General features: G+C 57.5%; 1 protein-coding gene across 3 annotated transcripts; it reads right to left on the bottom strand.

The window, feature by feature from the left end:
- Positions 1–2,290: 2,290 nt before the first annotated feature.
- HMG20B (high mobility group 20B) lies at positions 2,291–6,578 on the bottom strand. 3 transcript variants are annotated; one of them, XM_075545034.1, is made up of 10 exons: positions 6,503–6,578; positions 6,171–6,224; positions 5,745–5,853; positions 5,470–5,601; positions 5,095–5,298; positions 4,209–4,329; positions 3,919–3,965; positions 3,722–3,794; positions 3,379–3,594; positions 2,291–2,985 (listed from the first exon to the last, which is right to left on the bottom strand). In XM_075545034.1, exons 2-10 carry the CDS (start codon positions 6,206–6,208, stop codon positions 2,840–2,842), a joined length of 1,086 nt encoding a protein of 361 aa, XP_075401149.1. In that variant the 5' UTR covers positions 6,209–6,224; positions 6,503–6,578; the 3' UTR covers positions 2,291–2,839. The 3 variants fall into 3 exon arrangements, with proteins under 3 accessions (XP_075401149.1, XP_075401155.1, XP_075401161.1); XM_075545040.1 differs by lacking the exon at positions 6,503–6,578 and adding an exon at positions 6,416–6,490; XM_075545046.1 differs by lacking the exon at positions 5,470–5,601.
- Between the last annotated feature and the right edge of the window lie 19,076 nt (positions 6,579–25,654).

The raw sequence follows: 25,654 nt of genomic DNA, 5'->3' as shown, positions 1-25,654 counted from the left end.
CTCTTGTCCTGAACATTTGCGTGGCAAACCCGCTTACCACGTCGACAAATAGCTCCCTGGCCCTGGTGGCCCTCCCCCTGTGGATCAGCCCCCTCCCCAGTTCCGCCTGCCAGCCCAGCTTCCCGATCTTGCCCCGCCCCAACCCCTCACCCCTCCCTGCCTTCTCAGCTCTGCTTTTGGGGGCCAATGCTGCCCTGCTCCGTCTCCTGGAGCTGACTGTTCGAAGGAGAACGTTTCTCCCGTGATTCCTTTTTCCATGAATGTTGTCTTTGACTGAAGGGCGACCTCTGTGTGGGGTGTCAATTCCAGACCAAAGGATGTGCTCCGGTCACAGTCAAATGAGGAAGATGAAAGGAGAACTTCTGAATTTGAATGACAGCGCTGGCGGAGGATGTTGAGAGAACAAACAGATCCCAGGCTGAGCGAAGTACAGCCGGAATGCTCCTTCGAGCAGGCCAGGATGGTGACACGCCGTCTCACGTACTGTGCGCACGTTGTCAGTTCCTGGAGAAGGGTGCCATGCTTGGTTAAATAGAGGGGTGGCAAGACAAGAAAAGAGGAGGCCCTCCAGGACCCGGATTGACACAGTGGCAGCATCTCCCGGCTCAAGCATCACGATTGTGAGGATGGCGGGGGACGGACGGTGCCTGGTTCTGTTGTACACGGGTCGTGATGGGTCAGAGCCGCCTCCACAGTACCAGGCAGCAACCCAGAGTCGCGGTGTGGAGAGTTCTTCCCAGCTCTGTCCCGCCAGGAAAGTCTAGCCTTTTCCCATGCATTTGAGTGCTGGTCTACCTTTCTGTGTCGCTCTCGCGGGGGTGCCATTGGGTCCCTGGTCACATCGGCCGGGGGTGGTGGCTGGGCACCATCTAGTGCTTCTGCTCTCAGGCCTGAGGAGACTAGAGTTCCTGTAGGTCCTTCGAATGAGATTTTTTTTTTTCTTTTTGCTTCCCTTCACTCCCCTTTGTCCGGGAGGGGATCAATCGCTGTAATGCCGTAGAGTGAGTTTGGACCCACAGCGACCCCGTGTCCCACAGAATGAAACACCGTGAGGACATGGAGGGGGCCCCGATTTGACCTCCTCTGGCTTCCCCATCACCCTGCGCCCGAGCTCCGGCACGCTTCCCCCTCCGTCATTCTTTACCTATTCTGACCCTAACCCTTCCTCCCAGGGCCCCTCCTGCGGAATTCGTGGTCAGACAACACGCACAGCCATGGCGTTTCTTAGGGAAGTTACGAGGTCACTGTCAGGACTGGTCCCTGGCAACACCTCTCCTCCACCAGCAGCCGGGCTCTCTGGTCCTGTCTCTCAGCCACACGGCACCTTGCCCTGTCCCTTGGGCCGGAGAGTCCGCCTGCTGCTCAGTCTGTCTCTTTCCAGTGAGTAGCGGAGCACATGCCCATCATGTCACCAGGGCTGGGGCAGTGGACTTCGTGGGCCATGGGCTTTGTGGTGCTAGGAGTTGGTTCTGACCCACAGTAACCCTATACACAGAATTCCACACGGCATGGCCTTGTGTCGTCCTCACAATTGCTGTCGCCATGTGTCAGTCTGTCTTGTCTAGGGCTGTCCTTTCCCTGCTCCTCACTTCACCAATCATGCTCTTCTCCGGGGACAGGTCTCACCTGACCAGTTGTCCAAGGAATGTGGGACGAATTCTCGCTGTCCTTGTCTCTAAGTTACGTTCTGAGCGTACTTCTTCCAAGACAGATTTTCTTGGTAGTGTTGAGGACTTTTTTGGGGGGGAAGGGAACGGGGTTGAGAGGGTTGGCAAGAACATTCTGGAACTGTGTAATACTGAGAATGAACTAAAAGCCACTGAATTGTATTCTTGGAACTAATGGTCGATGATTTATTTATTGGCAATTGCTGTATTTAATGGATTTACTTATTTATTGTGTTTATTAAGTGGTGAGCAATTTGTGTATTTTCTCACAATTAAACACACCAAAAAAAAATCTACGTGTTGTCGCAGTTTCCTAGTCACTGGGCCAGAAAGAGGTCCATCAGGGATTTGAACTCGGGTCAGGAAGACCAAACTGAAGGATGGGATTGACCGACTCCATGTCCCCACTGCCACTCACGCCCCCAGCAGCAGAGCGGAGACCACAGGCACAGAATGCCCAGGGTTGGAGGATGAGCCCCGACTTGTTCTGTAGTGGGCCTGGGCCTCAATTTCCCATGAGAAATGGGGGCAGCCCACACCCTCCAGGGGGTGGAGAGGGAACAGTGCTATTAGCTTGCAGCCCCATCCCTCCCCAAAACACACTCACAAGCTCCCAATTGAAATTCTTTTTTTTTTTTAATTGAAAAAGCCTGGATTAAGCAGTGGCCATAGGAGCCGCCTCCAAGAGGGTCCCTCCACTGCCGTGGGGCGGGGCTGGTCAGTATCTGCCTGCCCCCACCATCAGGCACGCTGGCACTGGAATGGGAGGACGACAGTCCAAATGTCCCCTTGCCTCGGGCTGTGGGCTGACCTTTGGCTGCCCTGGGTCCTTATTGCTATGCCTCCTTTCTCTGGTACCCCCGAGGGTCACGCAGTCTCGTCTGGGGGTGGTCTCCTCACTCTGGTAAGTGTAGTGTGTGGCTGGCCGGTGGGTCATGCAAGCTCGCTGGGTCCCCTGTGGCCATGGGTTGGGTGGGGGCTCTTGCTGGGCTGGGGTGCTGAGAAGGTTAAGTAAGAGCTGAGGGGTGCTGCAGACATTTACTTGGGGGTGTGTGTGTGCTGGAGCCCCCAAGGTACAGAATCGGGCTGGCCCCTGGTCCCTCCTCCACAGGGCGGGTGGCAGAGGGCCGGCCACAACGCGGTCTCCTCGTAGAACAGGGGGTGCCCCCCCATCACAGGTGCTCACTGGCCACCTGGGCTAAGATCTCCTTGATGCGGACGACCAGCTTCTCGTGGCGGACGGGGTCACGCTCGATGGCATCGTGCAGCCGCGCCATGTAGAAGTCCAGGGTGCTGAGCGTGGGCGTCTCCCCGGTGCCTGGGGGTGGGGTCCCAGGGCAGAGGTCACGGGGAAGGCTCTCAGAGAGCGGGTGGCAGGATGAGGGGGGTGGGGTGCGATGGGGTTTAGCCAAGGTCAGCGGAGGCAGGACCAGGGATGCTGGGGACATGGGGGGCGGAGTCCCAGAGGGCGGGGTGAAAGCATGTGGGAGGGACCAGGCTTAGCATGGGCGGAGTCTGAGGTGGTCTCAAGGTGGAGGCTCAAGGCCACCTTTGCAGGGTGCGTGATCAAGGGGGGTGAAGGGGGTGGTCGGTGGAGGAGGGCCGAGATAGTCTCATGGGGAGATGGAGCAGGGCTGGGTGGCCAGGGGCGGGGCTCAGCACATATGGGCGGGGCCAGGGCAGGAGGGGCGGGGCTAGCAGGGTTTCCTACCGGGCACAGGTAGCGAGGCGAAGCTGGCGGTGAGGGCCTGGCGCACGGCCTGGAGCTGCTGCTGCAGGGCCAGCGTCCGCCGCTCCTCCAGCGCCAACTCCTGCTCCAGGCGCTCGCGCGCGCTGCTCATGCTCTGCGTGTGCCGCTGCAGCACGGCGTTCTGCTCCTCAAAGGCCACGTTCATCTTCCGCAGGCGCCGCAGCTCCGCCTCCCGCGCTGCAGGGGGCCCGCCGTTCAGGCTGGGGCCAGGGGAGGGGTTCGGCCACCGCCCCTGCACCCCTCAACCTCACCCAGTCCCCATCCCGGGGGCTGCACCTGCCGGCCACCCTGGGGCCTTGCTCACCTTTATTTTGGTCCAAAAACTCTTCGGTGAAGATGGGGACATCGAAGGTGGAGAAGCCGTCGCAGTCCCCACCCTGGGGTGGCAAGACAACTCATTTTAGGGATCGGCTACACCTCTCCTTGAAATTGCCCCTTGTCTGGAGGGGGGGTCCTTGGTGTCTTCCGGAGGGGAGATGGGGGTGGGGTGGGCGCACTGACCTTATGTCCATTCAGTAGAGTGTTCATGAGCCCGGGGCCGGAGTCCTCTGGTAGGAGAGGGGGGAGGGTACCATCAGTCTCCCCACCCCATTGGCCCCACACTCTGCACAAGCAGGAACCCCTCCTGCCCCTCCCCCTGGGGACCCCAGGTCAGGCTACCAGTTCTACCCCCTGTCCCTCATCTGTGCCCCACGAGCAGAGGGCCCTTCCTCCCTGACAACGGGTAAAGCCTCTCTCTCTCTGCCACCAGGCTCCGCCCAGGTTCCCCACTGCCTTGGGGGTTCTCTCACCTTTCTTAATCCTCTTTTCCTGAACCTTCTCCGCACACATCTTGTACGCCTCAGACTGCTGGTAGGCCCGCAGCTCCTTCATGTACTGCTGCTTCTCCCGCTCCGCCTCGTCCAGGTACCGCTGGCAGGCCGGCCCAAGGGTGTGTGACCACCACGGCCCCTGAACCTTTCTTGGCTCCCTACTGCCCTCGCGCCAAGGCCTCACTCCCCAACCTGCGCAGGCACAGGTCACCCCTGCAGCTCTCTGGCCTCCCCTCCCACCCCAGCCCCCAACTCGCACCCCAACAAACCGCTCCACAGACTGAATTTACTTGGGTCAGGCCCCCCCCCCCGCACCCCTTCCCCGCACTCCATGCCCTCATGCCCGGACAACCAGCCACATCCACTTCTTCCCATGGGAATCCTATTTGGGGGTACAAATGGGGACGGGGGTGTCTTTCTGACTTTGCCACTGTGAAAAGGCTGGAAGCCAGAAGGGTTAGCAATGAAAACCCAGCCCCGGCCCCCACTCCAGGGTTGGATCTGCTCTTGCCCAGGACCCTGCTGCTCCAACAAGCTGTGCAGCCACGTTGGGGATTCTCACGCATCCAGGCTCCAGGTGCCACAACGGCCTCTGAGGGCTCTCGTGACTGGACAACCTGCAGCTCCCCAGGTCTTCCCTCCGCAGAGCTGCTGGGCAGTTTTGAACCACGGACCTTTGTGCTCTGAGCCCAGCATTAAAGTACGGCCTCAGTAAGCGGTTCTGTTAGGTGCCACCCGGTCAGTTCTGACTCATCGCGATCCCATGTACCACAGCACTGCCCAGTCCTGTGCCAACCTCACAACTGTCCTATGCCAGCAAGGCAACCTGGTGGTCAGGCCTCCTCTGTGCCCGATCCCGGCCCACCTGCTTCTCGGCTGGCTGTAGCTTGCTCCACTCGGCACCCAGCATCTTGGTGATCTCGGGGAAGGGCAGGTCCGGGTGGCGAGTGCGAATCTGCTCCCGCCGTTCGTTCAGGAAGCGCACATACCCAGTGACAGGCGCCTTGGGCCCGTTGGGCAGAACCTTCTTCCGTTTCTTGCCCTTGGGCCAGCCTCTCTTCTTCACTGGCTGCAGAATAGAGTTGAGGTATTGGGAGGGGGCCTAGAGGGTGCCTGGGAAGGTGTAGGTGGAGCTGGAGCGGTAGGCTGGTCCGAAGTTAGAAGCCTGGTGAACTCCAGGACCTGAGCAAAGGGGAGGGGGGCAGTGGGGGACCAGAGGCACCGGCAGCCTGGTTCCTACCAGGGATGGCGCTGTTGGCTCACATTGTTGGCAGTGGACTGAGAGTGAGAGCGGTGATGCTGGAGGAAGGGCTCCTAGGGGGAAAGGTGCATCTGCAGGGAAGTAAACCCCGGGGAGAGAGGAGTCTGGGACCTGTTAAGGGCGTGGCAAATAGGGGGCAGGGAAATCAAGGGTGTAGGCGGGGCCATCACGGATGTTTCTACCCCAGCCTGGCGGGGAGAGGCGTCTTGCTTTCAGGCACCTCTCCTTGCCCCCAGCTGTGCAGGGGCTCTCACCTCCTCCTCGTGTGGCCCCTTCTCCCCGGCTCTCAGGCCCTCAGTGCGCTCCTGCTTCACAGCCACCACGAAGCCCCCATGCGGGCCCGGAGTCTTGCTGCCTGCTGGCCTGGAGCCACCAAAGACCAGGGTCATGCCTCAACATCCTTCCTGTCCCCCCAAATCCCCTCCCTTTAGGGATGGAGTGAGAGGGCATGGGTCCAGGAGGCACGTGGGGGGGGGTACGAGGTAGACAGGATGGGGTCAGCTAGGGTGAAAAGGTGGGGTCCTCTAGGAAGAGGGCAGGACAGCACCCGTGGGGGACAGGAGAGGCCCTGCCCCAGGAGGTGGAGCCACGACCCCGAGGGCGGGGCTTTGGGTTTGCGGAGCTAGGGTGGGGGTGCTGCGCGTAGCCAGGGCAGGCGGGGGAGGGGACGCCGCACTCACGCGGTGGCCGCCACGGGATGCTTGGGGCCGTGGGACATGACCGCTCGGCCGGACCTGGAACACAGGAGGGGGTGGAGGTGAGGGGTGCCCCGGAGGATCCCAGCCGGGGCCCCCCGGCGGGGACCCTGGGAATGCCGGGCGCGGGGGAGGGGGTGGGGGCGGATCCGGGCGGGGAGGCCTCGAGGGCGGGTGCCCCGGGATCCTTTGTTGGGCGATCGCCCCCTAGGAGGCCCAGGCCTGCTTACCCCAGCCCGGGAAAGGCTCCGCCCAAGCCCCGGCACCCCCACGCCCCCAACCCCGGCCCGGATCCAGAGTTCCGCGGCTGTTTTCACCTCCAAAGAAACTTTCCCGGAGCTTTCGGCTGCTGCGACGCTCCAACCAACCGCCCCGCGCCCCGCCTCTGCCGGCTGCCCCGCCCCGCCCCCGGCATGCTAATAAAGCCCGGCACGGCGCGCGGATTGGATGAGGCCTCCCCGTGGGGCGTGACCACGCAGGTGAAGGTCGGCGCGCCGATCAGCGATTGGCTGGAGGGGCTGCGAAGCCGCGAAGAAAGGGGCCGGGCAGGCTGCAGGCGGTGCGTCAAGTTCGGCTGCGCTCGTCCTCTCTCGGGTCCAATCAGGGGTCTTTGGAGGAGGCGGACCTCGCTGGGCGGAGCCTCTTAAAGGGCCAGTAGGGTAGATGGGCGGATTCCTCCTACCCAGGCTTGAGACGAGACACCCCGCCCCTGTCAGCTCAGAGAACCTGCAGGTCGGGGTCGGGCCCCGCCCCAGTTACCACGGGGACGGCGGTAGGTTGCTAAGGAAGAGTTGTGAAGATGCTTGGAAGCAGCCCTCTGCACCTGGGCCAGATGAGACCTGTTAAACCCACTCCCCACAATTATGGAGTCGATTCCGACCCACAGCCATGCCACCCTCTAGGGCAGAGCAGGACGCGGGCTCGCGAGATTTTTAATTTACAGGCGCAAGTAACCCCATCCTTCTGCCTTAGGGCAAGCAGCTGAATGCGTACCCACTAATCACCCGAGTACCTTTCTTAGACCCTTCAGGGCCTTGCTGGGATTTCCCAGTTACTCTCTCGACTCAGAGTCCTGACGCCCCACCGTGCCTCGACTTCACCTCCTGCACACCCGAGACATTACCCCTTGCCCAGGGCTGGGTTGAGACACAGAAGCATAGGGAACAAGATGGTGGTTAGAGAAGCTACAAGCAGGGTGGGTGGGGCACGGGGCTCTGCTCTGACATCTTGGGGAGCAACTCGGCCCTATCCACGTGTTCTGGGCTGGGCTACCCCTGCTTCCAGTGACCACTCGGTGGCGCTCACCATGACCTGAAACCATCTGCCCATGGTGCTACCTCCCCCTCACAGCTGCTTCTCCAACTTTCTAGAACCCGTCCTGCCCCAGGGCCTTTGCATAGGCTGTGCCCTCCACCTGGAGTGCCCTTACTTAGATACAGTCACCAGGATCCTCATCCTAGATGTCACCTTCAGAGTAAGCCCTTTTCAGACCTGGGCCCTGACCCCATCCACCCCTCTATTTCTTCTCTGCATCACAATTTCCCTGTCCAGCTCATTTCTGTCACCTCCAACAGAGCCCACCGGTGCCCCTCTGTCATAGCCACCCTACACGACAGGGTAGACCTTCCCCCGTGCGTTTCTGAGACTGTCACTCTTTATGGGAGTGGAAGGCCCCGTCTTTCTCCAGAGGGGCGAGTGGTGATTTTGAACTGCTGGCCTTGAGGTTAGCAGCGCAATGTGTCCCCACAACGCCACCAGGGTTCCTTGCAGAACCCGCAAGGGTGCACCCTAGGTAGTCACCAAATAAACAAAAGCGCCCCATCCCATCTGGGGGTGCACACATGAGCTTGGTCCCTAGCCAGAGGTCAGAAGTTAGAGGCCACCCAGAGGTGCTACACAGGACAGGCCTGGCCGTCTGCCTCCCAGAGAACTCCAGGCTGCAAACTCTGTGAGGGGCAGTTCCAGTTTGGGGTGCTATGAGTGGGGACAGACGACCAACAACACAACAGGGACATCTGTGGAAATGGCCTGGCCGCTGCTCATGGCCAGCTGACCCCCAGTGCCCACTCAGATCCCTGCCAGGGGAAGCAGAAGCCTCACAGCCATGCACACCGTGCTCACCACAGCCAAGGGGCAGGGACACCAAAGGTGCCCGTTGCCGGGTGATGGAGACACTGAGGGGTCAAGGAAAGAGCCTGGGGTCAGAACTGACACCCCCCCCCCTAGCTTCAGGAGGAATAAGGACAGTCCAATTCTTCCCTGGCCCAAGGCAGAGGTCAGACCCGCCTCCACCCTTCGTCCTCCTCTTACCCGACTCAGACATCCATCCAACATATGCCAGCACCCAACTCCTCTGGGACTGGATGTGGTAGTTTCATAATCTGTTGTCAATTTGCAGAGGGTGGAGTCCAGCCTGTCAATCAGGTCACAGTTTGATGACCTCGTTTGGAGGCCCACGGAGATAACTAGCTCACTGGAGGCCAGGTACACACTTCCTCCCTGCAAGACATTCCTGCTGACAAGACATGCGGAACTATGCTGTTAGAACCAGAGCCCTGGAGCTGCAGGAGCCACGTGGAGACCCACGCCACTGCCACTGGACCCACAAGACTTTCCACCCACCGGCCTGTGATCTTCCTGCATTCAGAATCATTGCATGGCTGCGTGAGTCTGAAGAGGAATTTAGGGACTAGTATTGGACATAGGGGCTAATATTGGACTTATGGACTGGGATGCTTCTCAGTATGCAATGGCTCTTTTATATAAAGCTCTTTCTTACACACACATGCGTCTCCCTGGATTCGTTTCTCCATTCCACCCAGACTAACGCACTGGGTTCCATCATCCGCTGTAGTGCCCACACAGAAAGCACAGACCATGCTCACGGTGACCGGGATGTGAGGAGCCCTCCGTGTTCGGCTGCTAACCACAAGATCGGCAGCAGTTCGAAACCACCAGCCACTGCTGGGGAGGAAGACGAGGCTTTCTACCTTGAGTTGTTCTCTCAAGTCAGCAGCAGCGGGTACACGAAGGGAGAAACCTTCCAGAGTTGGTGGAGTGATGATGCCACAACCTTTCTTCATTGGACTTGATTCAACGGTTAAATTGCATGATGCACTAATTAGATCTCAACAAAACTGTTTTTTTTTTAAGTGGAATCTCAGTAACCCACAGGAGCAGTTCTACCCTGTCTGATAGGGTCGCTGTGAGCCGGCATTGTCTTGCTGGGCAGTGAGTGTTGGGGAATCCAGGCCAGGATCAGAAAATGTGCAGTTGGGAGTAAAGGCTCCCAAAGGGCCATCCTTCAGCAGCAAAGCAGGCACTCCTTGTATGTCCTTGAACCCACCTGGGGGACCCCCCCTCCTTCCCAACACATGTAGCTAGGGCGCCAACAGCACAGCCAGAGGCACTGAGAATCCTGCTCCTTCCCCCTTCCCAGAATCTTCCTGCCATCAAGTCCATGCCGGCCCCTCGTGACCCTAAGGGACAGGGTGGAACGGTCCCAGTGGATTTCCGAGACTGAACGTCCTCACGGGAGTAGAAAGCCCAGTCTGTCTCCCGAGAAGAGACTGGGGGTTTTGAACTGCTGACCTTCCTGGGTTAGCAGCCCGACTCGTCACCACTGTGCCACCAGGGCGCCCAGCATCGGCCTGAGGTGTTTCAGGTGTGTCGATGCTCCCTGAGGGAGCCCGTCTCCCTCCGCGTTGTCACTGATACCCCACAACCCCCCGCTCCATAGTGATTCTTTTTGCCATCCAACTAGCTGGGGTGCAGGAGTGAGCCCCTCAGATTGGTTCTGGGCCAACTCTTCGGCCTCAGGGGGTCTCTTCAGCCTGGGGTGGCGCACACAGCTTTGTGTCACCCTCGGGGCAAACAAAGCCTCAGCAGTTAGAAACCTCCAGCCCCCTGGTAGGAGGAAGGAGAGACTTTCTGTTCCTGTGGAGAGTGACTAGCTCAGAACCCACAGGGCCGGTCCACCCTGCCCCAGAGGAGGGCGATGCGTCAGCTTCTGCTCAATGGCTGGAAGGTTGCGTTGGGACTGTGGGCGGGCAGCAGCCCAGGGGCGTTGTGGTCACACAGTGGGCTTCTATCTGCAAGGTCAGCAGTTCGAAACCACCAGCGGCTCTGCGGGAGGAAAAATAAAAAAAAACGGTTCTCTCCACTCCTGTCGAGAGTCTGTACAGTCGGGGAAACCCACAGGGCGAGCGCTTCCCTGCTCTGTGGGGTCCCGTGAGCCCGCGTGCTGTCCAAGGCTATGTGGATGTGCTGCAGTGCCCTGGCGTGGCGTGTGACGGGGCTGGTTGACACAGGTCTTACGTGGCCCACGGGCGGAGGTTCCCCAGCCCTCCTCGAGGGTTTCTCTTCCTCTTTGGGCCTTGAGCCAGACAAAGCAGTAAGGATACAGTCATGGTCAGCAGCTGTGTCCCTCTGGTCAGCAGCCCCTCGGCCACGTGGCCCCTTGACCTCTGCCCTGTTCTGTGGTCTGGGAAGCCCTTGGCTGCTCAGACCTCGGTGGCCGGGGCTCCTTGGCTGCCCCCGTGGCCTCTGCCAATTCAGACGGGGAGGGGGTTCTCCCTCACCCCCCCCCCCCCCGTGGCTGCCTTTATCTGGGAAGCCATGGGGATCTCTGCGTCCTGCAATGGCTGTCTTACACCCAGGGAAGGGCAGAAACAGCCCGTCCATGGGGGTCTCACATACCCTGCCTGCACGGGGTGCACCCAATGATTCTGAACGCAGGGGGCAGAGCAGAGCACTCGATGGGCGGTGGACCAGGTCAGAAGTTTGAAACCACTTGCTGCTTGGGGTGGGGGTAGAAGGGGGGCAGAGAAACATGGGTCTTTCTGCTCTTGTGACAAGCTACAATCTCAGGAACCGCCTCTCGGTGTCAGAGTAACCAGTCTCCGACAACGGCAGGGTCCGTAGGCGCAACAGTGCGGTTATAACATACAAAGATCATAGTAAAGTCATCGAAGATAGGAGAGGGGGTCAAATCAAGGAGTTGGACACATTGCATGGTAGCATGCTCCCCTCTGGGACGGCCATGGTCCACGCAGAGAGGGGCTCTGTACTGTCTTGGGATATGTGTAGGCGACCCATCAGCCATGCACATCCAGTAGTGACACACGTCACAGGGTGGGTGGTCGCCACAGAAAAGGCCCTGAGCTCACAGGCGAGGAAACCAACACCTGCGCTGGGGGAGGCATGAGGAGGGATGGGTGCCGCGGCGGTGGGGGGGGGGAGGCGATAACAACGTCTCCTTCTGTAGGGAGACAGAATCAACCATGTGCTCACTTTAGGCAGCATAGCTGTTAGGGAAGAATTTGTGGGAATGTTTTTAACACGGGATAATGTACTTGGACTTCACCTCCAGCTGACCAAAGTGCTGGCTTTCCGACCGTGGAATACTAGCTTTCCAGATTCCCTCTGTGATAAGTCAGGGCATGTCGTCCTGGTTCTATTTCCCTCGGTGTTAGTTTTCCACACTGTTCTGTCCTGTAGGGCCGCTATGAGCCGGGGCAGACGCGTCGGTGGCGAGTATGAGTTGTTGTTTGTTGTTGTTGACCAGATGACCCACAAGCAAGTCAGCGCAGCCACCCTAGTGGCCACCCTTCCCGTGGAGCGGTGCTCCCCCAATCCCAGCAAAGGAAAGGTATTTGGACACACGCACCACCACGAGGGTGAGCCAGGACTCCATCATGCTCATCGGACCGCAAAGACCACGTGTTGCCACTTTGTGCCGTGGTGAGTTCTGGCCCACAGCAGCACACCATGGAACGGAACCCTGCCCGGTCCTGCTCCATCCTGTCCATCATGCCTGAGCCTGAGCCCACTGCTGCGGCCACAGTGCCCACCCACCTCCAGGAGGGCCTTCCTGTTTTACTACCTGTGGCAATGACATCATCTCCTGTCAACCTGGGAAGGGGTGGAGTTTGGCCTGTCAATCAGGTCACAGCTTGATGACCTCGTTTGGAGGAGCTACAGAAGTAGCTGGCTGGGGGTGAGACAGCTACTCCCTGGGAGACATTGTCAACAGACATTCGCCTGGTGGACAAGCAGGCACACTGATGGAGCTGGAGAAGCCACATGGAGACCCAGGCCAGCGCTGAGATGCTTCCACCGCCGCTGGGTCCACAAGGCTTTCCACCCACCGGCCTGTGATCTTCCTGCACTTGACATTATTGCATGGCCGCGTGAGTCCAAAGAGGAATTTATGGACTAGTATCGGACATAGGGGCTAATCTTGGACTTATGGACTCGATCTGGACTGGGCTGGGATGTTTCTCAATAGACAATTGCTCTTTATATCAAGTTCTTCCTTAGACACACAGGCGTGTCCATGGATTTGTTTCTCTAGTCAACCCCGGCTCGCACACTGCCCTTCCACTCGATCAAGCACGATGCCCATCTCCGGGTACTGGCCTCTCCAAAGTATGGCAGAGGAAGTCTCGCCACCCTTTGCCTGTAAGGAGCGCTCTGGCCGGACTTCCCCGGATCGGTTTGCCCTTTTAGCTGACCACGTGCTTTCGATGTTCCTCTCCAGCACAGCGATGCCAATGTGTCCCTTCTTCGGTCGCTCTCATTCCATGTCCCCCGTTCACGTGGGTGCGTGGCCGTGGAAAAGACCACGGCTTGGGTCAGGTGCACCTCAGTCCCCCAAATCTTACGACCCCATTTTATAGGCAACGCTCAGAACTGGCAAGTCCACCGAGACAGAGTGGCAGATCCGTGGTTGCCTGCGGCTTGGGACAGAATGGTGGAGCAGTGAGGACTGACTGTGGGCGGGCTTGACTTCCTTTCTGGGAGACGTTGTGTGACTACATGAAAACCCATGGGCTTCTCAGTGGGTCAGTTGTACCGTATGTATATTAAATCTTCATAAACCCGCAATAAATAGAAATCCGCCCCCCCCCGCTACCGCCGGCCCCCAAGAGGCAGCCCAGGGGTGGGAAGGATGGCATGGCCTGTGACCTTCACAGAGGAGACGCCAGACGCCCTGAGCCCCGTCTGCTGCTGAAAGGACCGTGAGAGCTCGCACCCAGCCTTGACCTCTCTGCTCTGTGAAAAACAACCCCAGCGTCCGCCCACAGACGGCTGGGCAAACACAAAGGGGCCCACGACGCCGCGCAACACGATTCCACCGTGAGGAGGAACGCGGGCCTGCAACAGGACACCAGCGCTGAGCCTTGGAACTTGGCTGTGTGGACGGAGCCAGACGCGAAGGAACAAAACTGTCCGAGCCCACGGTCCGTGACATCTCTGGGGCCGACGAACGCAGAGCCTCAAGCTGATTAGCGTCGTGGGGGTGGGGGTGAGACGGGGAGTCCTCCTGACGGGGCCCTGAGGTGGAGAAGGGTGTCAGTCATGGTATCGAGTCATATGTGCAGAGATGATCGAAACGGCCATGCCTTCTTACATGGAGTGTAGTCGATTCGTATGGTTCATCCAGCCATAGCTCCTCAGGGGCCCCTGATGGAGTCATGACGCCACCACCTGGGCTGCGATCCAGAAGAGCGGCCGATCAAAACCACCCGCCGCTCCTCCGGGGAAGGATGAGGCTATTCTTCCGTAGACCGTTGCCGTCCCGGAAAGTCACAGGCTCCGTCCGTTCTACCCTGTCCTCTCAGGTCCCCGTGAGTCGGCATCGACTCGATGGCCGTGAGTTTCGAGTTTGGGAGCCATAAGCAGGAAACATCAAGAGAAGATAGGGATAATTCAGAGTCCCTGTGCCCAAAAGAACTGGCCGACCCTCCACCATTTCAGGAGGTAGCAAATGAGCAAGAACACACGATACTAAGGAGGAAGTGCAACCTGCAACTGGATTCATTAGACAAAAACAACAACAACAAGGCTCCGAGAACTGACGGAAGAGCCACTGAAATGTCTCAGAGAGCCGAAGCAGCGCTGGAAGCGCTCTCTCGTCTGTGCCAGGAAATGTGGGAGACAGCAACTTGGCCAGCGGATGGGAAGAGATCCATGTTCGTGCCCCTTCCGAAGAAAGGGGACCCCACGGAATGTTCAAACTATAGAACAAGATCACCGACAACGCACACAAGTACAATTTTGCTGAAGATTATCCATCAACGATTACAGCCACACAGTGACAAGGGGCAGCCGGAAGTGCAGGCCGGATTCAGAAGAGGCCGTGGAACAAGAGAGGTCGTGGCTGATGTCAGATGGATGTGCAGAAAGCAGAGAAGGCCAGGAAGACGTTTCCTTGTGTTTCGTTGACCGTGCAAAGGCATTGGACTGTGGACCTTCAACACTGGGGCTGACCTTGGGAACAGTGGGAATTCTGGAACGCTTCGTTGTTGTGCTCATGTGGAGCTTGTACGTGGATCGAGAGGCGGTTCTGTGAACAGAAAGAACAAAGGCGTGCACCTGCCCCCAGCTATTGCCCCACATGCAGTTGAAAGTGGGGCATTGGATACGGAAGAGCGAAGACAAGTCTTCACGTTGAACTGCGATGCTGGAGAAGAACATCGAAGGTACCACAGACTGCTGAAGAGATGTGTGACGGAGGGGCAAGGTCGCCGTGCTCCTAGAGGCCAGACGTTGCTTTACATACTTTGCACCTGTGGTCAGGAGAGGCCACTTCCTGGAGAAGGACATCGTGTTCGGTCAAGTGCAGGGGCAGTGGGAAAGAGGAGGGCCCTGGAGGAGATGGATGGACACGGGGGCTGCATCAATGGGCTCAGGGACAGGGACCCCTGTGAGGATGGCGCTGGACCAGGCAGGGTTTCCTTCTGTTGTGCATACGGTCGCTGTGGGCCGGAGCCAACTAGAGAGCACCTAACAACAATTCCTTAGGGATCCCTGCTGGCACAGTGGTTATGAACTGGGCTGCTAACTGCAAGGTCAGCAGTTTGAGACCACCAGTCGCTCCGAGAGAGAAAGATGAGGCTTTCTACTCTCATAAAGACCGACAGTCTCAGAAAGCCACAGGGGCGGTTTGCCCTGTCCTACAGGGTCATCCTGAGTCAAAATGGGATCAATAGCAGTAAGCTTGCTGGACAGTTTTGTATGTTTGTTTCAAATGATGTTATAAATATCCAAATGGCAGAAAAAAGGTTTTCCACTCCTGCCTTGTGTGATGCATTAAGATTCTGGACTCCATGCTGTGGCTCTCCCCCCAGTTTGGAAGTCTTTCTCTGTTACAGGATTAGGGTGGGATGTATCTTTAGACCCCCATAAGAGGATGTGGCTTTAGCCACACCCCTTGTTTCCAGCTAAAGACTAAAACCGCAGCTCCAGCAAAGCCGGTCCTCGGCCCACAGGAGCCGTCCTGCGCAGAGAATGCCCAGACCCGTCCAGAGAGCGTGTTCCAGATCTCGGTGGGAAGTGATGGCGGCCGAGGCCAGAGGCACCGGTGAGGCGGCGCGGGGACCATGCTGTGGTTTTGGTGGTGTGGAGTGCCAGCAGGTGGACTGCCACCCACGGCGGCCATGTGCACCACTGCCCGGGCCTGCACCGTCCGCCATCGTTCCTGTGCTGAGCCCGTTGTTGCAGCCAGGGCGTCCCTCCATCTCGCGGGGCCGTCCCAGACATGATGTCCTTCTCCAGGGGCGAGCCTCCTGACAAGCCGTACAGAGTCGATAAGACCACGGCTTGCTGTTCTTGCCTCTAAGGAGCACTCTGCCTTGCTTCTTCCCAGACAGATCTGTCTGTCCTTTCGCCGTCCGCGGTACTTTCCGTGTCCTTCTCCAGCCCCAATTCAGACGCGTCTACACGTCTGCAGTCTCCCTGATCCAGTGCCCGACTCTCACATGCAGGGGCCCTGGGACGGAGGGAAAGAGCCAGGCCGAGACCGCAGGCCGAGACCACAGGCCGAGACCGGAGGCCGAGACCGCAGGCCGAGACCGGAGGCCGAGGCAAGGAGACCATGAGGCAGAGCAGAGGAGCGGCGCCCTGACATGGGGCTGCAAGACAGAGGGACAGGCAGGCGTCCTGGACCACCGGGGCAGAGGCCAAGGGACCAGGTAGGTGGCTGACAGGCTGAGGGACAGAGAGAGACCTGGCTGCTGGGTGAGGAGAGGTGTCGCTAAGATTTCAGGGATTTTCCGTACTCATAAAAACAAAACAAAACAAAGCACGAAGAAACCGGTGGTTGGTTTCTCCGAACGCTGTTTTCCAAGTGTGTCTGACCACCTTCCATCCCCCTTCTCCCCTGCCCCTCCCCCCTCCCCACAGAAAGCAGCAGAATGGCTTGGGGGGGGCGAGAGGGGTTCCTGGGGTTGTGAACCTTTCTGAAAGCCCACAGCCTCACCTGGATCCCTCTGAAGGGCTGGCGGGTTGGAACCTGAGCCAGCCAGCCTCCCAGGTGACAGCCGAGCGCTCCACCGAGGCGCCACTAGGGTTCCTGGCGGTTGATTTTGAAAGAAAGCAATCTGCGGCTCTTCGGCATCCAGGCGAATTCCAGGGCCAGGCTCATCTCCCTTACTGGGTGTCCGTCCCTCCCCTTCCCCCCCTACTTCCCAGTGCAGTCCATGCAGGTGGTACACCCCATCTGCCCTGCAGGTGAGTGTGTGTGTGCACGCGTGCGTGCACCACGTCGGTCCCCCTGCGTGAACAGAGAGCGTGGCTGTTTGTCCAGAGCAGGGAGCAACCCCACCCCCACGGTTCCCTCCCCGCCTGCGCTACCAGCGCCCACGGCTTCGCAGTCACCAGCATCCCCCAGTTCCCAGTAGGCTCGCATCATGGTCACCTGCAGCTGAGGAAATGGCGTGGGCCCCGTGTGACCTTCGACTACACAAGGGGTGGGCGGTGGGTGGGGAGAACTCACTAGCCCAAGAGTGAATTCCACTGTGAGGGGTCTCCAGAGGGTGGGTAATTCCTCGGTTCTGGCCTGGTTTGTGATCCAAGTGAGGTTTTGCCTGAAGGACGGGAGAAGTTTCAGGTGTGAAGGGCGCCAAACCATGCAGAACCCGCGCGAGGGCTCCCCAGTGGGCAGGGGCAACCGTGTGGAACAGGAAGCCCTCCCCAGTGGGCAGGGGCAACCGTGTGGAACAGGAAGCCCACATGTGCGTGCAGAACTGAGGCCACACGGCACGAGCTGCCCGGAGCAGGGTAAAAAGAGAAAAGTGAATCCCCTCCACCTGGCACTGAACAGGAGCGGGGTTAAAAAAAAACCATGCCTGCCTTCCAGCTGCCAGAGTATTTCAAACTTCTGGTTGGGGAGGCGGGTTGAAGGTATTGGTCAACCCCATTGGCCGCCCAGGTGTACTGCCCACCTGGCTGGAGGGCCACAGTCCCCCAATTGGAGCATGCCCAGTTTGGGTTCTTCGTGGGTGGCTAATACTGGCCTGATTTCCTCCCAACCTCCTCTACGGGGCCTGGACAGGCATGGGAGGGGCAGCCCCTCTCCCCTATCCCGGCTACCTATCCCTGAGACAGGAGTCCTACATGCCTCTGCCCTTCTTGACCTTGTCACCAACTGACCTTCCCAGGATGCTCGGCTTCTCTGCGTGACTCTATTAGCCATTTCAGTGGCCACCCAGAGCCCCCGCCCAGTAGCCACGAGGTTGACGGGTTGACACATCAGCATCAGAAAACAGCCAGGATACAGTTCTTTTGGTCTTTGGCAGTGTCTCTCTCTGCCATGCCAGCAGGCTGGTCTCTCTCGGGCCCTGAGGCAGGAGGCAGGCCCCTTGGTCTCTGCCCTGCTTAGGACAAAGCTTCCTTAGGGCTGGTAAACCCCACTTTCCCAGGTGGCCTCTTACCCCAAGGCTTTACTCAGTTTGTGGGCCGGGCAGCTAAGCACTCTGTCTTGTGGTTTCAGTGGTGTTGCCACCTCTCCACACAGGGATCTCGTGGGCGATCTGTCCGTGGCTCTTTGTCGGTGGCCGTGGGCTCCTGCTTCTCCGATGGCTCACGTTTATGTCCAGGGGCATGGTGGAACTGACCCTCCGCTAAGGGAGCGTCCTGGGAACCTGATTTGCAGCCACGGGGCCGGACGTCACAATGACTGCTTAGCAGAGCCACGCCGAGAAACTCCATGGCCAGGCAGCCACGTCTGTGCCACCAGGGCTCCTTCTGGCTGTCACCGCCCTGCTTGAAGCCCTGATGGGTGTTGGGCAAGATGAGCTTGGTTCTGCTTGTCTCTGACCTCAGGGTTCAGGCCGCGCTGGCCCCAGGGTGCTGGGATACTGAACCGGTTTCGTCAGTGTCCGGGTCCAGACTACGGAGAAAGATCCTGCAATTGACTTCTCAAAAGCATCGGAGTAAGACCTGGCTCCCAATTGGTCCGATCCACAGCCGGTCCTGGCAATGCAGCTGGCCTGGGCCAGGCGGGGAGGGGAGAGGGGGTTACTCCCTGGTGATCTGGGCCGACTTCATGCAACAGATGGTCTTACCTACTTATACAACGAGGGAAACTGAGGCTTGGTGGTGGAACGGCTCAGGTCTGTTTGGCTTTCACCTGGGCCGCTTCTCCCTGGCCCCTCCCACTAGCTGCTGCCCTCTCCCTGCCCCACAGCCACCCTCAGCAATCAGGAAGTTCTTGTGGAAGGTGGAAATCCCCCTGGGCCCTGGGGAGGGAATTTCTAAGGAGAATGGGGTAGCTGGCTCTCTCTGTGGTCAGCTGCACCCGCTCCGGGACATCCGATCCCTGGCTGTGGGGGGAGAGGGGGACGCCTGCCTGGCGTCAGGGAAGCTGGGGACACGCTGGAGGCATCAAACATCAAAGGCCGCCAGGATCTCCGCGGACCATCTGTCTGTCCATCATCCATCCACTCCTCTGGCGACACATTCATCTCCCCTTCCTGCAGCCCTGCCCTTGAGAGTGTTCCTCTGACCTTCACCCCCCCCCCAGTTATCCCCCCACGCCCCTCCCCCTGCTGCCACACTAAGGTGCTAAGGTGAGCCGACTCCACACCATCCTCTCTCAGAACCCTGCCAAGGCCCCCCCCTGGCCGGGGTGGTGGTTCTTCAGTGTCCTCTAGTCCGTGCCAACCCATAGCAACCCCGTGGCACAGCAGATCCAAACCCTGCCCGGTCCTGCACCCGCCTCACCATGGTGGTGACGCTGGAGGCCACGTCGCAGGCACTGCGTCCGTCCATCTTGTCCAGGGCCTTCCTCTTTCTGCATCCCCTCCATCTGACCAAGCGCGATGTCCTTCTCCAGCCCCTGGTCTCCCCTGATAAGGTTCTGCAGCTAGTCAGAAGGTTTTCAGCGGCTAAGTCCTCTGAAATGGACAGCCTGTCCCCTCTTGGCCATCAGTTCTTGCCTGGGAGCTCTGCTGAAACCCGTTCGGCTGGGGTGAGTGACACTGCTGGTGTGCGAAATGCCAGTGACATCGCGATATGACACACTGACAGTCAAGGGGCGAGATTGAAAACCTCAAAAGAGACCCAGTGCCCATCTGTAGACAGTTGGACATCCCCTCACAGAGGAGTCACAGGGAAGAGATGAGCCAGTCAGGGTGCAGTGTAGCACCGATGAAACACACAACGTTCCTCTAGCTCTTTGGTGCTTCCTTCCCCCACTATCATGACCTCAATTCTACCTTACAAGTTCGATTAGACCAGTGTGTGCACACTGCTACAGATAAGAGCCTGAAACAGAGGGAATCCAGGACAGATAAACCCCTCAGGGCCAACAAGGAGAGTAGAGATACCAGGAGGACTGGGGGAGGGTGGGGTTGAGAAAGGGGGAATCGATCCCAAGGATCAACCAATAACCTCCTCCCAGGTGGACAAATAACAGAAAAGTGGGTGATGGGCGACGGAGGACGACGTAATATATAGAAAAAATAATCTATAACTTACCAAGGGTTCATGAGGGAGGGTGGAAGGGAAGGGGAGAGATGGGGAGCTGACATCAGGGGCTCAAGTGGGAAGAGAATGCTTTGAAAATGATGATGGCGGCATATGTGCAAATGTGCTTGACGTACTGGATGAGTGTACGGATTGTGATGAGATGAAAGAGCCCCCAATAAAAGTATTTTAAATAGATATATAAATAGAAACCTCAGAAGAAACCAAACAAAACACTCAATGCCATTGAGCTGATTCTAACTCATGGACCCTGGAAGACAGGGTAGAACTGCCCCTGTGGGTTTCTGAGACGGTGATCGGTACAGGAGTAGAAAGTCTCATCTTTCTTCCACCTGAATGCGGAAGGTGGCTCCCAGCCCAACTCATAGCCCATCACTCCGCTAGGGCTTAGACTCGCTGACACCAAGTGCACTCCGACTCGCTGGGACCCATGTAGGGCAGGATAGAACCGCCCCCGTGGGTTTCCCATACTGTCACTTTTAGAAAATGTTAACTTATTATTAATTGGGACTTAATACATATATCATACCCTTCCATAGTTGAATCTCAACCATTAGACTTGTACAATTGCTACCACCACCAGTTTCCAAACTGCCTTTTTCTGGCTGACTGTAATTTTTAAAAAACATTTTATTAGGGGCTCATACAACTCTTACCACAATCCATACATACATCAATTGTATAAAGCACATCTGTACATTCTTTGCCCTCATGATTTTCAAAGCATTTGCTCTCCACGTAAACCCTCTGCATCAGGTCCTCTTCTTTCCCCCCTCCCTCCCCGCTCCCCCCGACTGTAATTTTTTTTGTAGTTAGTTCAAGGACTGTTTGTTGGCCTTTAGGAGTGTTTTCTAGTCGAATCTGATGGGTGCCAAGCTCTGGCCCCAAAGTCTATTTTGGTATTCCCTGGGGACTTCCTTGTTCTGTTCCCTTGCTGTTCTGTTGCACGCCTTTAGTGTTTTGCCTCGGTGTGGTGGGGTCAGATCGGGCGGAATTCCCACACTGTCTCCAGTGTTGTCCCCTGTAAGGTTATGGGTCAGTGAGGGATGTTGAGTCTCATAGTGGGGCCGCCCATATGGTCTTCTCTGTGGATTGGCTGCTCCGAGCGGGAATATCGTCCTCAAGGCTTGGTGGGCCAGGATGTGCTCCACTCTGACTCTCATTTAAAAAAATTAATAAATCACTTTATTGGGGGCGCTTACAAGTCTTATCACAATCCACACATCCATTGCACCCAGCACATTTGCACATACGTTGCCATCGACATTTCCAAAACATTTTCTTTCTACTTGAACCCTTGGTATCAGCTCCTCTTTTTCCCCTCTCTCTCCACACCCCCTCCCCCCTGTAACTCTATGGGAATAGAAAGCCTCATCTTTCTCCCACAGAGCGATCGATGGCTTCAAACTGCCGACCTTGCTGTCAGCAGCCCAAAGGATAAGCACTAGGTCAGCAGGGCTCCTTAGGCTATTTTTACCCCATCGCACTTGGGTGATGCACTGGGTGAAGCACTGGACTGTTAACCTCGATGTTGGTGTGTTCAAATCCACCTGCCAATCCACAATAGAAAGAGGAGGCTGTCTGCCCCTGTAAGGGTGTTCAGTCTCGAAAGCCCAAAAGGAAAGCCGAGAAACCTTCCCGAAGCCGTTCTCCACCGTCCTCACAAGGGATCCCTGAGTGGGAGCTGAGCTGACGGCCGGGGGCTCGTGGTGCTGAACTCCCTCGTGTCTGACAGCGTGGCAGGTTGTGGTGCGTGTCTTGTGTGTCTGCAACGCGGGGAGCCAAGCCACTGGGAGTCCAAGTCCCATCAGGGTCACCCAGGGTGCACACGCTTCGGCCGCGGCGCTCACAGTCAGAGAGACTAGGAAGAGAGGCCTGGTGACCTACCTCTGAGAACAAAAGTACGTAAGCTCACGTACTTGGGCTTGTTGTCAGGGTGGGGGCACCAGGATCCTGCTCGGCTGTAGAGGATCAGAGATCACGAGGAGGCACCTCAACAACGTGAACGGACGCGGTGGCTCAAGCCACCGGCTGCCATGTAGCAAAGCCTGTGAGGAGGCACAGCTCAGGGGCTCACTGCTAGCAGACAGGTCGGAGGTTTGAGTCCACCCCAAGGTGCCTTGGGAGAAAGGCCTGGTGATCTCCAAGCAGTCTCTCTCTTCCATCTCTTGTCTAATAAAAGGCGATGCAGGCCACACCCCGGGGAGACTCCTTGAACCTGGGAGCAGGCCTGTGGCTCGAGGGAGGGTAGGGGCACCCATGAGGGGATGCTGGCTCCCACCCCACCCTACCTACGCAGCCTGAGCAGTCTGAGCCCGCCTCTTTCAGCCCTGTCAGAGGGCAGGGCGATGACATCAGGCCACAACACGACTGAGAGTCCTCACCCGATGCTGGCCTGGCCACCAAACCCAAACGCACTGCCACCACGTCACGCAGACTCCTAGCGGCCCTGTAGGACAGGGTAGAACTGGCTCTGTGGGTTTCTGAGACTGTCCCTCTGGACGGGAGCAGAAAGCCTCGTCTTCCTCCCGAGGAATGGCTGGTGGTTTCAAACTGCTGACCTTGCCGTGGGCAGGCCCACAGGTAACCCCAACACCACCAGGGCTCCCCTGGCCTGGCCAAGGGGGCACATATATTTTGGGGGGAAGGGAGACCTCATGTGAGCCATGGCAACTCTCAAGGGGATAAACTGACACAGCAGCGGCAAGAATGGGCTCAAACCCAGCAAGGACCTCAAGGATGGCCCAGGGCGGGCGCGAGCGTCGAGTTCTTTGGTCCAAGGTAGGGACTCACCAGGACACTGACATTGGCATCTTAAGAGCTGTCAAATGTTTTTATTTTTTTATGATGGTTGGCAGACAGGCCAGTTTTCCACTCAGCAATTCTTTCCCACATTTTATTTCGTGCCAGGACTGCCCACCACCCACGGGTCCCTCCCCATGACACTGACACCCCAGTCCCACTTCTTCCCCGTGTTTCCTGTTTCTTCTCTTCCTCCCTCTTCCCCCTGGGGTAAAGGCTGCCCCTTGGCTCTCATTTGGTTGATGTGTTTAGTCTGGGTGGACTAGAGAAACAAATCCAGAGACACTCGTGTGTGTGTGTGTGTGTGTGTGTGTGTGTGTGTGTGTAAGAAAGAGCTTTCTATACAAGCTCCATTGTGTATTGAGAAAGCATCCCAGCCCAGTCCAGATCAAGTCCTTAAGTCTGATATTAGCCCATGGGTCCAATACCAATCTATAAATGCTTCTTCAGACTACACAGCACATGCAATGACTCCAACTATAGGAAGATCACAGGCCAGTGGGTGGGAAGTCTTGTGGATCCAGTGGCGGTGGAAGCATGTCAGCGCTGACATGGGTCTCCACGTGGCTCCTTCAGCTCCAGGGCTCTGGGATAGCTCCAGGTGTCTTGTCATCCGAAGGAATGTTTCACAGGGAGTGAGCGTGTGTCCCGCCTCCAGCGAGCTATGTATCTCCTTAGCTCCCCCACATGAGGCCATCAAGCTGCGACCTGATTGACAGGTTAGACTCCCCGCTCCACAAGTTGACACCGGATTATGTAACGACCACAGTTGATTATTCGAAACTGCATCTCCCCAGGGCTGTTGTCCCTTCCATAAACACGTCCATCATTTGGCTGAAAAGTGATGCAGGGGAGTGAACTACGTTCCGGCACCCAAAGGTGACTAAGGGCCATCGTCTGGGAATGCCACCAATCTCCATCGGTGTGGGGGAAGGCCAGCCCCCCACAACTAATCACAGGTTTGATAGGCACAATTGTACGGTTAATATACATAAAGATTACATTAAAGTCCTAGAGAGGATGAGAGATAGAAGCGAAGTATTGAAATCATGGAATGAGACACATTTCAGGGTAGCATGCTCACCTCAGCCCTGCTTGGTGGTCCACATGGAGAGAGGGGGAGGGGAAGGAGGACAAGGGGAAAGGGAACAGGGGAGGACAGGAGAGGGGCGGGGAGCCCGAGAGAGCTCTTTATTGCTAACCCAGGCCTACATACCTTTGGAGGGGAGTGCAAGCCCCCTAATTACAGGTAGAGACATACGTCACAGGAAGGGGTTGCACTATAGGTTATACAGCCATGAGAGGGGGACAATCTAGGGATATACACGGAAGAGGAGGGATTGGGGTAGCCATGTGACAAGAAGGGCGGATCCTAGATTCAGGATGGCAGCCTGATTTTGGATGTCACTGAGCAGGTTTGACCTGTTCTCTGGATCTCCATAGAAACCATGTTCAGTAGGGTGTAAACCCCACCTACAGGAACCAGACTAATGGTCACAAGCCTTGAGAAGTAGCCCGTTGTCCTTAACAGCAGGAGCCGGGCCTTACCTGTGGTGGGATCAGACAGTAGTCTGGCAACTGACTGCCTTCAGGGAGGATGTCTCCAAGCATCTGACCTCCCACCATATGCTGGCATGTCTGGCATGTCTTTGGGGGTACAAAGCTGGGGAAAAGTCTCTTTAGAATCCCACACATCTGACCAGGAAGCTGGGTCTTATCTGTGACTTTGAGCTTTGTTCCGCATGGCTTTCCTTACCCAATTCAGGATCTTCTACTGGGATCCATTTCGGAGCATTTGGTAGCGGGGCACCATCTAGTTCTTCTGTTCTCAGGACAGTGGGGGCAACGGACGAATCACTTACCGGCATCTTCTGTCATCTTTGCTTTGGATGCGGAGAGACCAACGACTGCCCCTTTCAGGGCCACTCATGAACTTTTAAGACCCCCAGCCACTACTCACCGAAGTAGGATGAGGCACCTCGTCTTTGTGGGCAGTGCAACCCCAATAGACCTTGGGGTCCCCTGGACCACTGTCCTGCTCCCCCCAAGGTCCAGCGACTCATTCCCCTCAAGGTGTTTGGCGAGGTCTACGCAGTTTTCACCACTCTGCCTCCTGTCTGCTCCACCACGTTCATGGATGTGTGTGCAGCAAAGGGAAATGCACCTGTGCAAATATTCCAGCAAACGTGTCTCTGAGCGGGGGCTTCAAAAAAGTCCGTGGACAAATTCCATGACCTCCCCCCCCCCCATTTCCCCACAGAATTTGATGCTCCCTGGTACGGTTGTCGAAGGAGCCCTGGTGGCATAGTGGTTCCGCATTGGGATAGGAGATAGGATCTGCAGAGTCAGCCGTTCGAAACCACCCGCGGCTCCGCGGGAGAACGATGGGGCTTTCTACTCCCCTAAAGAGTGGCCATCTCGGAAACCCACAGGGGCAGTTCTACCCTGTCCTACAACGGTCGCTCTGAGTTGGCACCGGCTGGATGACAGCGAGTTTGTTTTGTTGTTGTTTGGTATGGTGTGGGCACTCTCCCTCTGCCACCCGTTCAGCCAGCGTGACTCACTCATCCCCCTCCACCTGCCATCCAATGGATGCTAACTCACAGCGACCGTATGGGACAGGCTAGAACCCCCTGTAGATTGTGAGACTGTAAATATTTACAGTAGTTGAAGTCTTATCTTTCTCTTTCAGAACACCTGGTGTGTGTGTGTGGGGGGGGGTTTACCTGCTGGCCAATGCATAACCCACGAGAGTCATCAGGGCCTGGCTCTGAGGTCACCATTGTGGTGGGGCTGAGTGTGGAACGGGGGAACCCGGTGATGTAGCGATTGTGCAGTGGTTCCGCCGGAGAGTGATGGGACGTTCCACCCCATGAAGAGTCACCGTCTCAGAA

Source organism: Tenrec ecaudatus, chromosome 1 (assembly GCF_050624435.1).
Source record: "Tenrec ecaudatus isolate mTenEca1 chromosome 1, mTenEca1.hap1, whole genome shotgun sequence".
Classification (NCBI taxonomy): domain Eukaryota; kingdom Metazoa; phylum Chordata; class Mammalia; order Afrosoricida; family Tenrecidae; genus Tenrec; species Tenrec ecaudatus.
Note: the sequence above shows the minus strand (reverse complement) of the source record. Positions and strands in the feature narration are given on the sequence as shown.

Excerpts from the sequence above, each read along its gene's own strand:
- HMG20B (XM_075545034.1), bottom strand. The coding sequence starts at position 6,208 with ATGTCCCACGGCCCCAAGCATCCCGTGGCGGCCACCGC. Across the intron at positions 5,299-5,469 it reads AGCCAACAGCGCCATCCCTG|CCAGTGAAGAAGAGAGGCTG; the intron begins GTAGGAACCAGG and ends TCTATTCTGCAG. Across the intron at positions 2,986-3,378 it reads CGCCTCGCTACCTGTGCCCG|GCACCGGGGAGACGCCCACG; the intron begins GTAGGAAACCCT and ends CCCCACCCCCAG.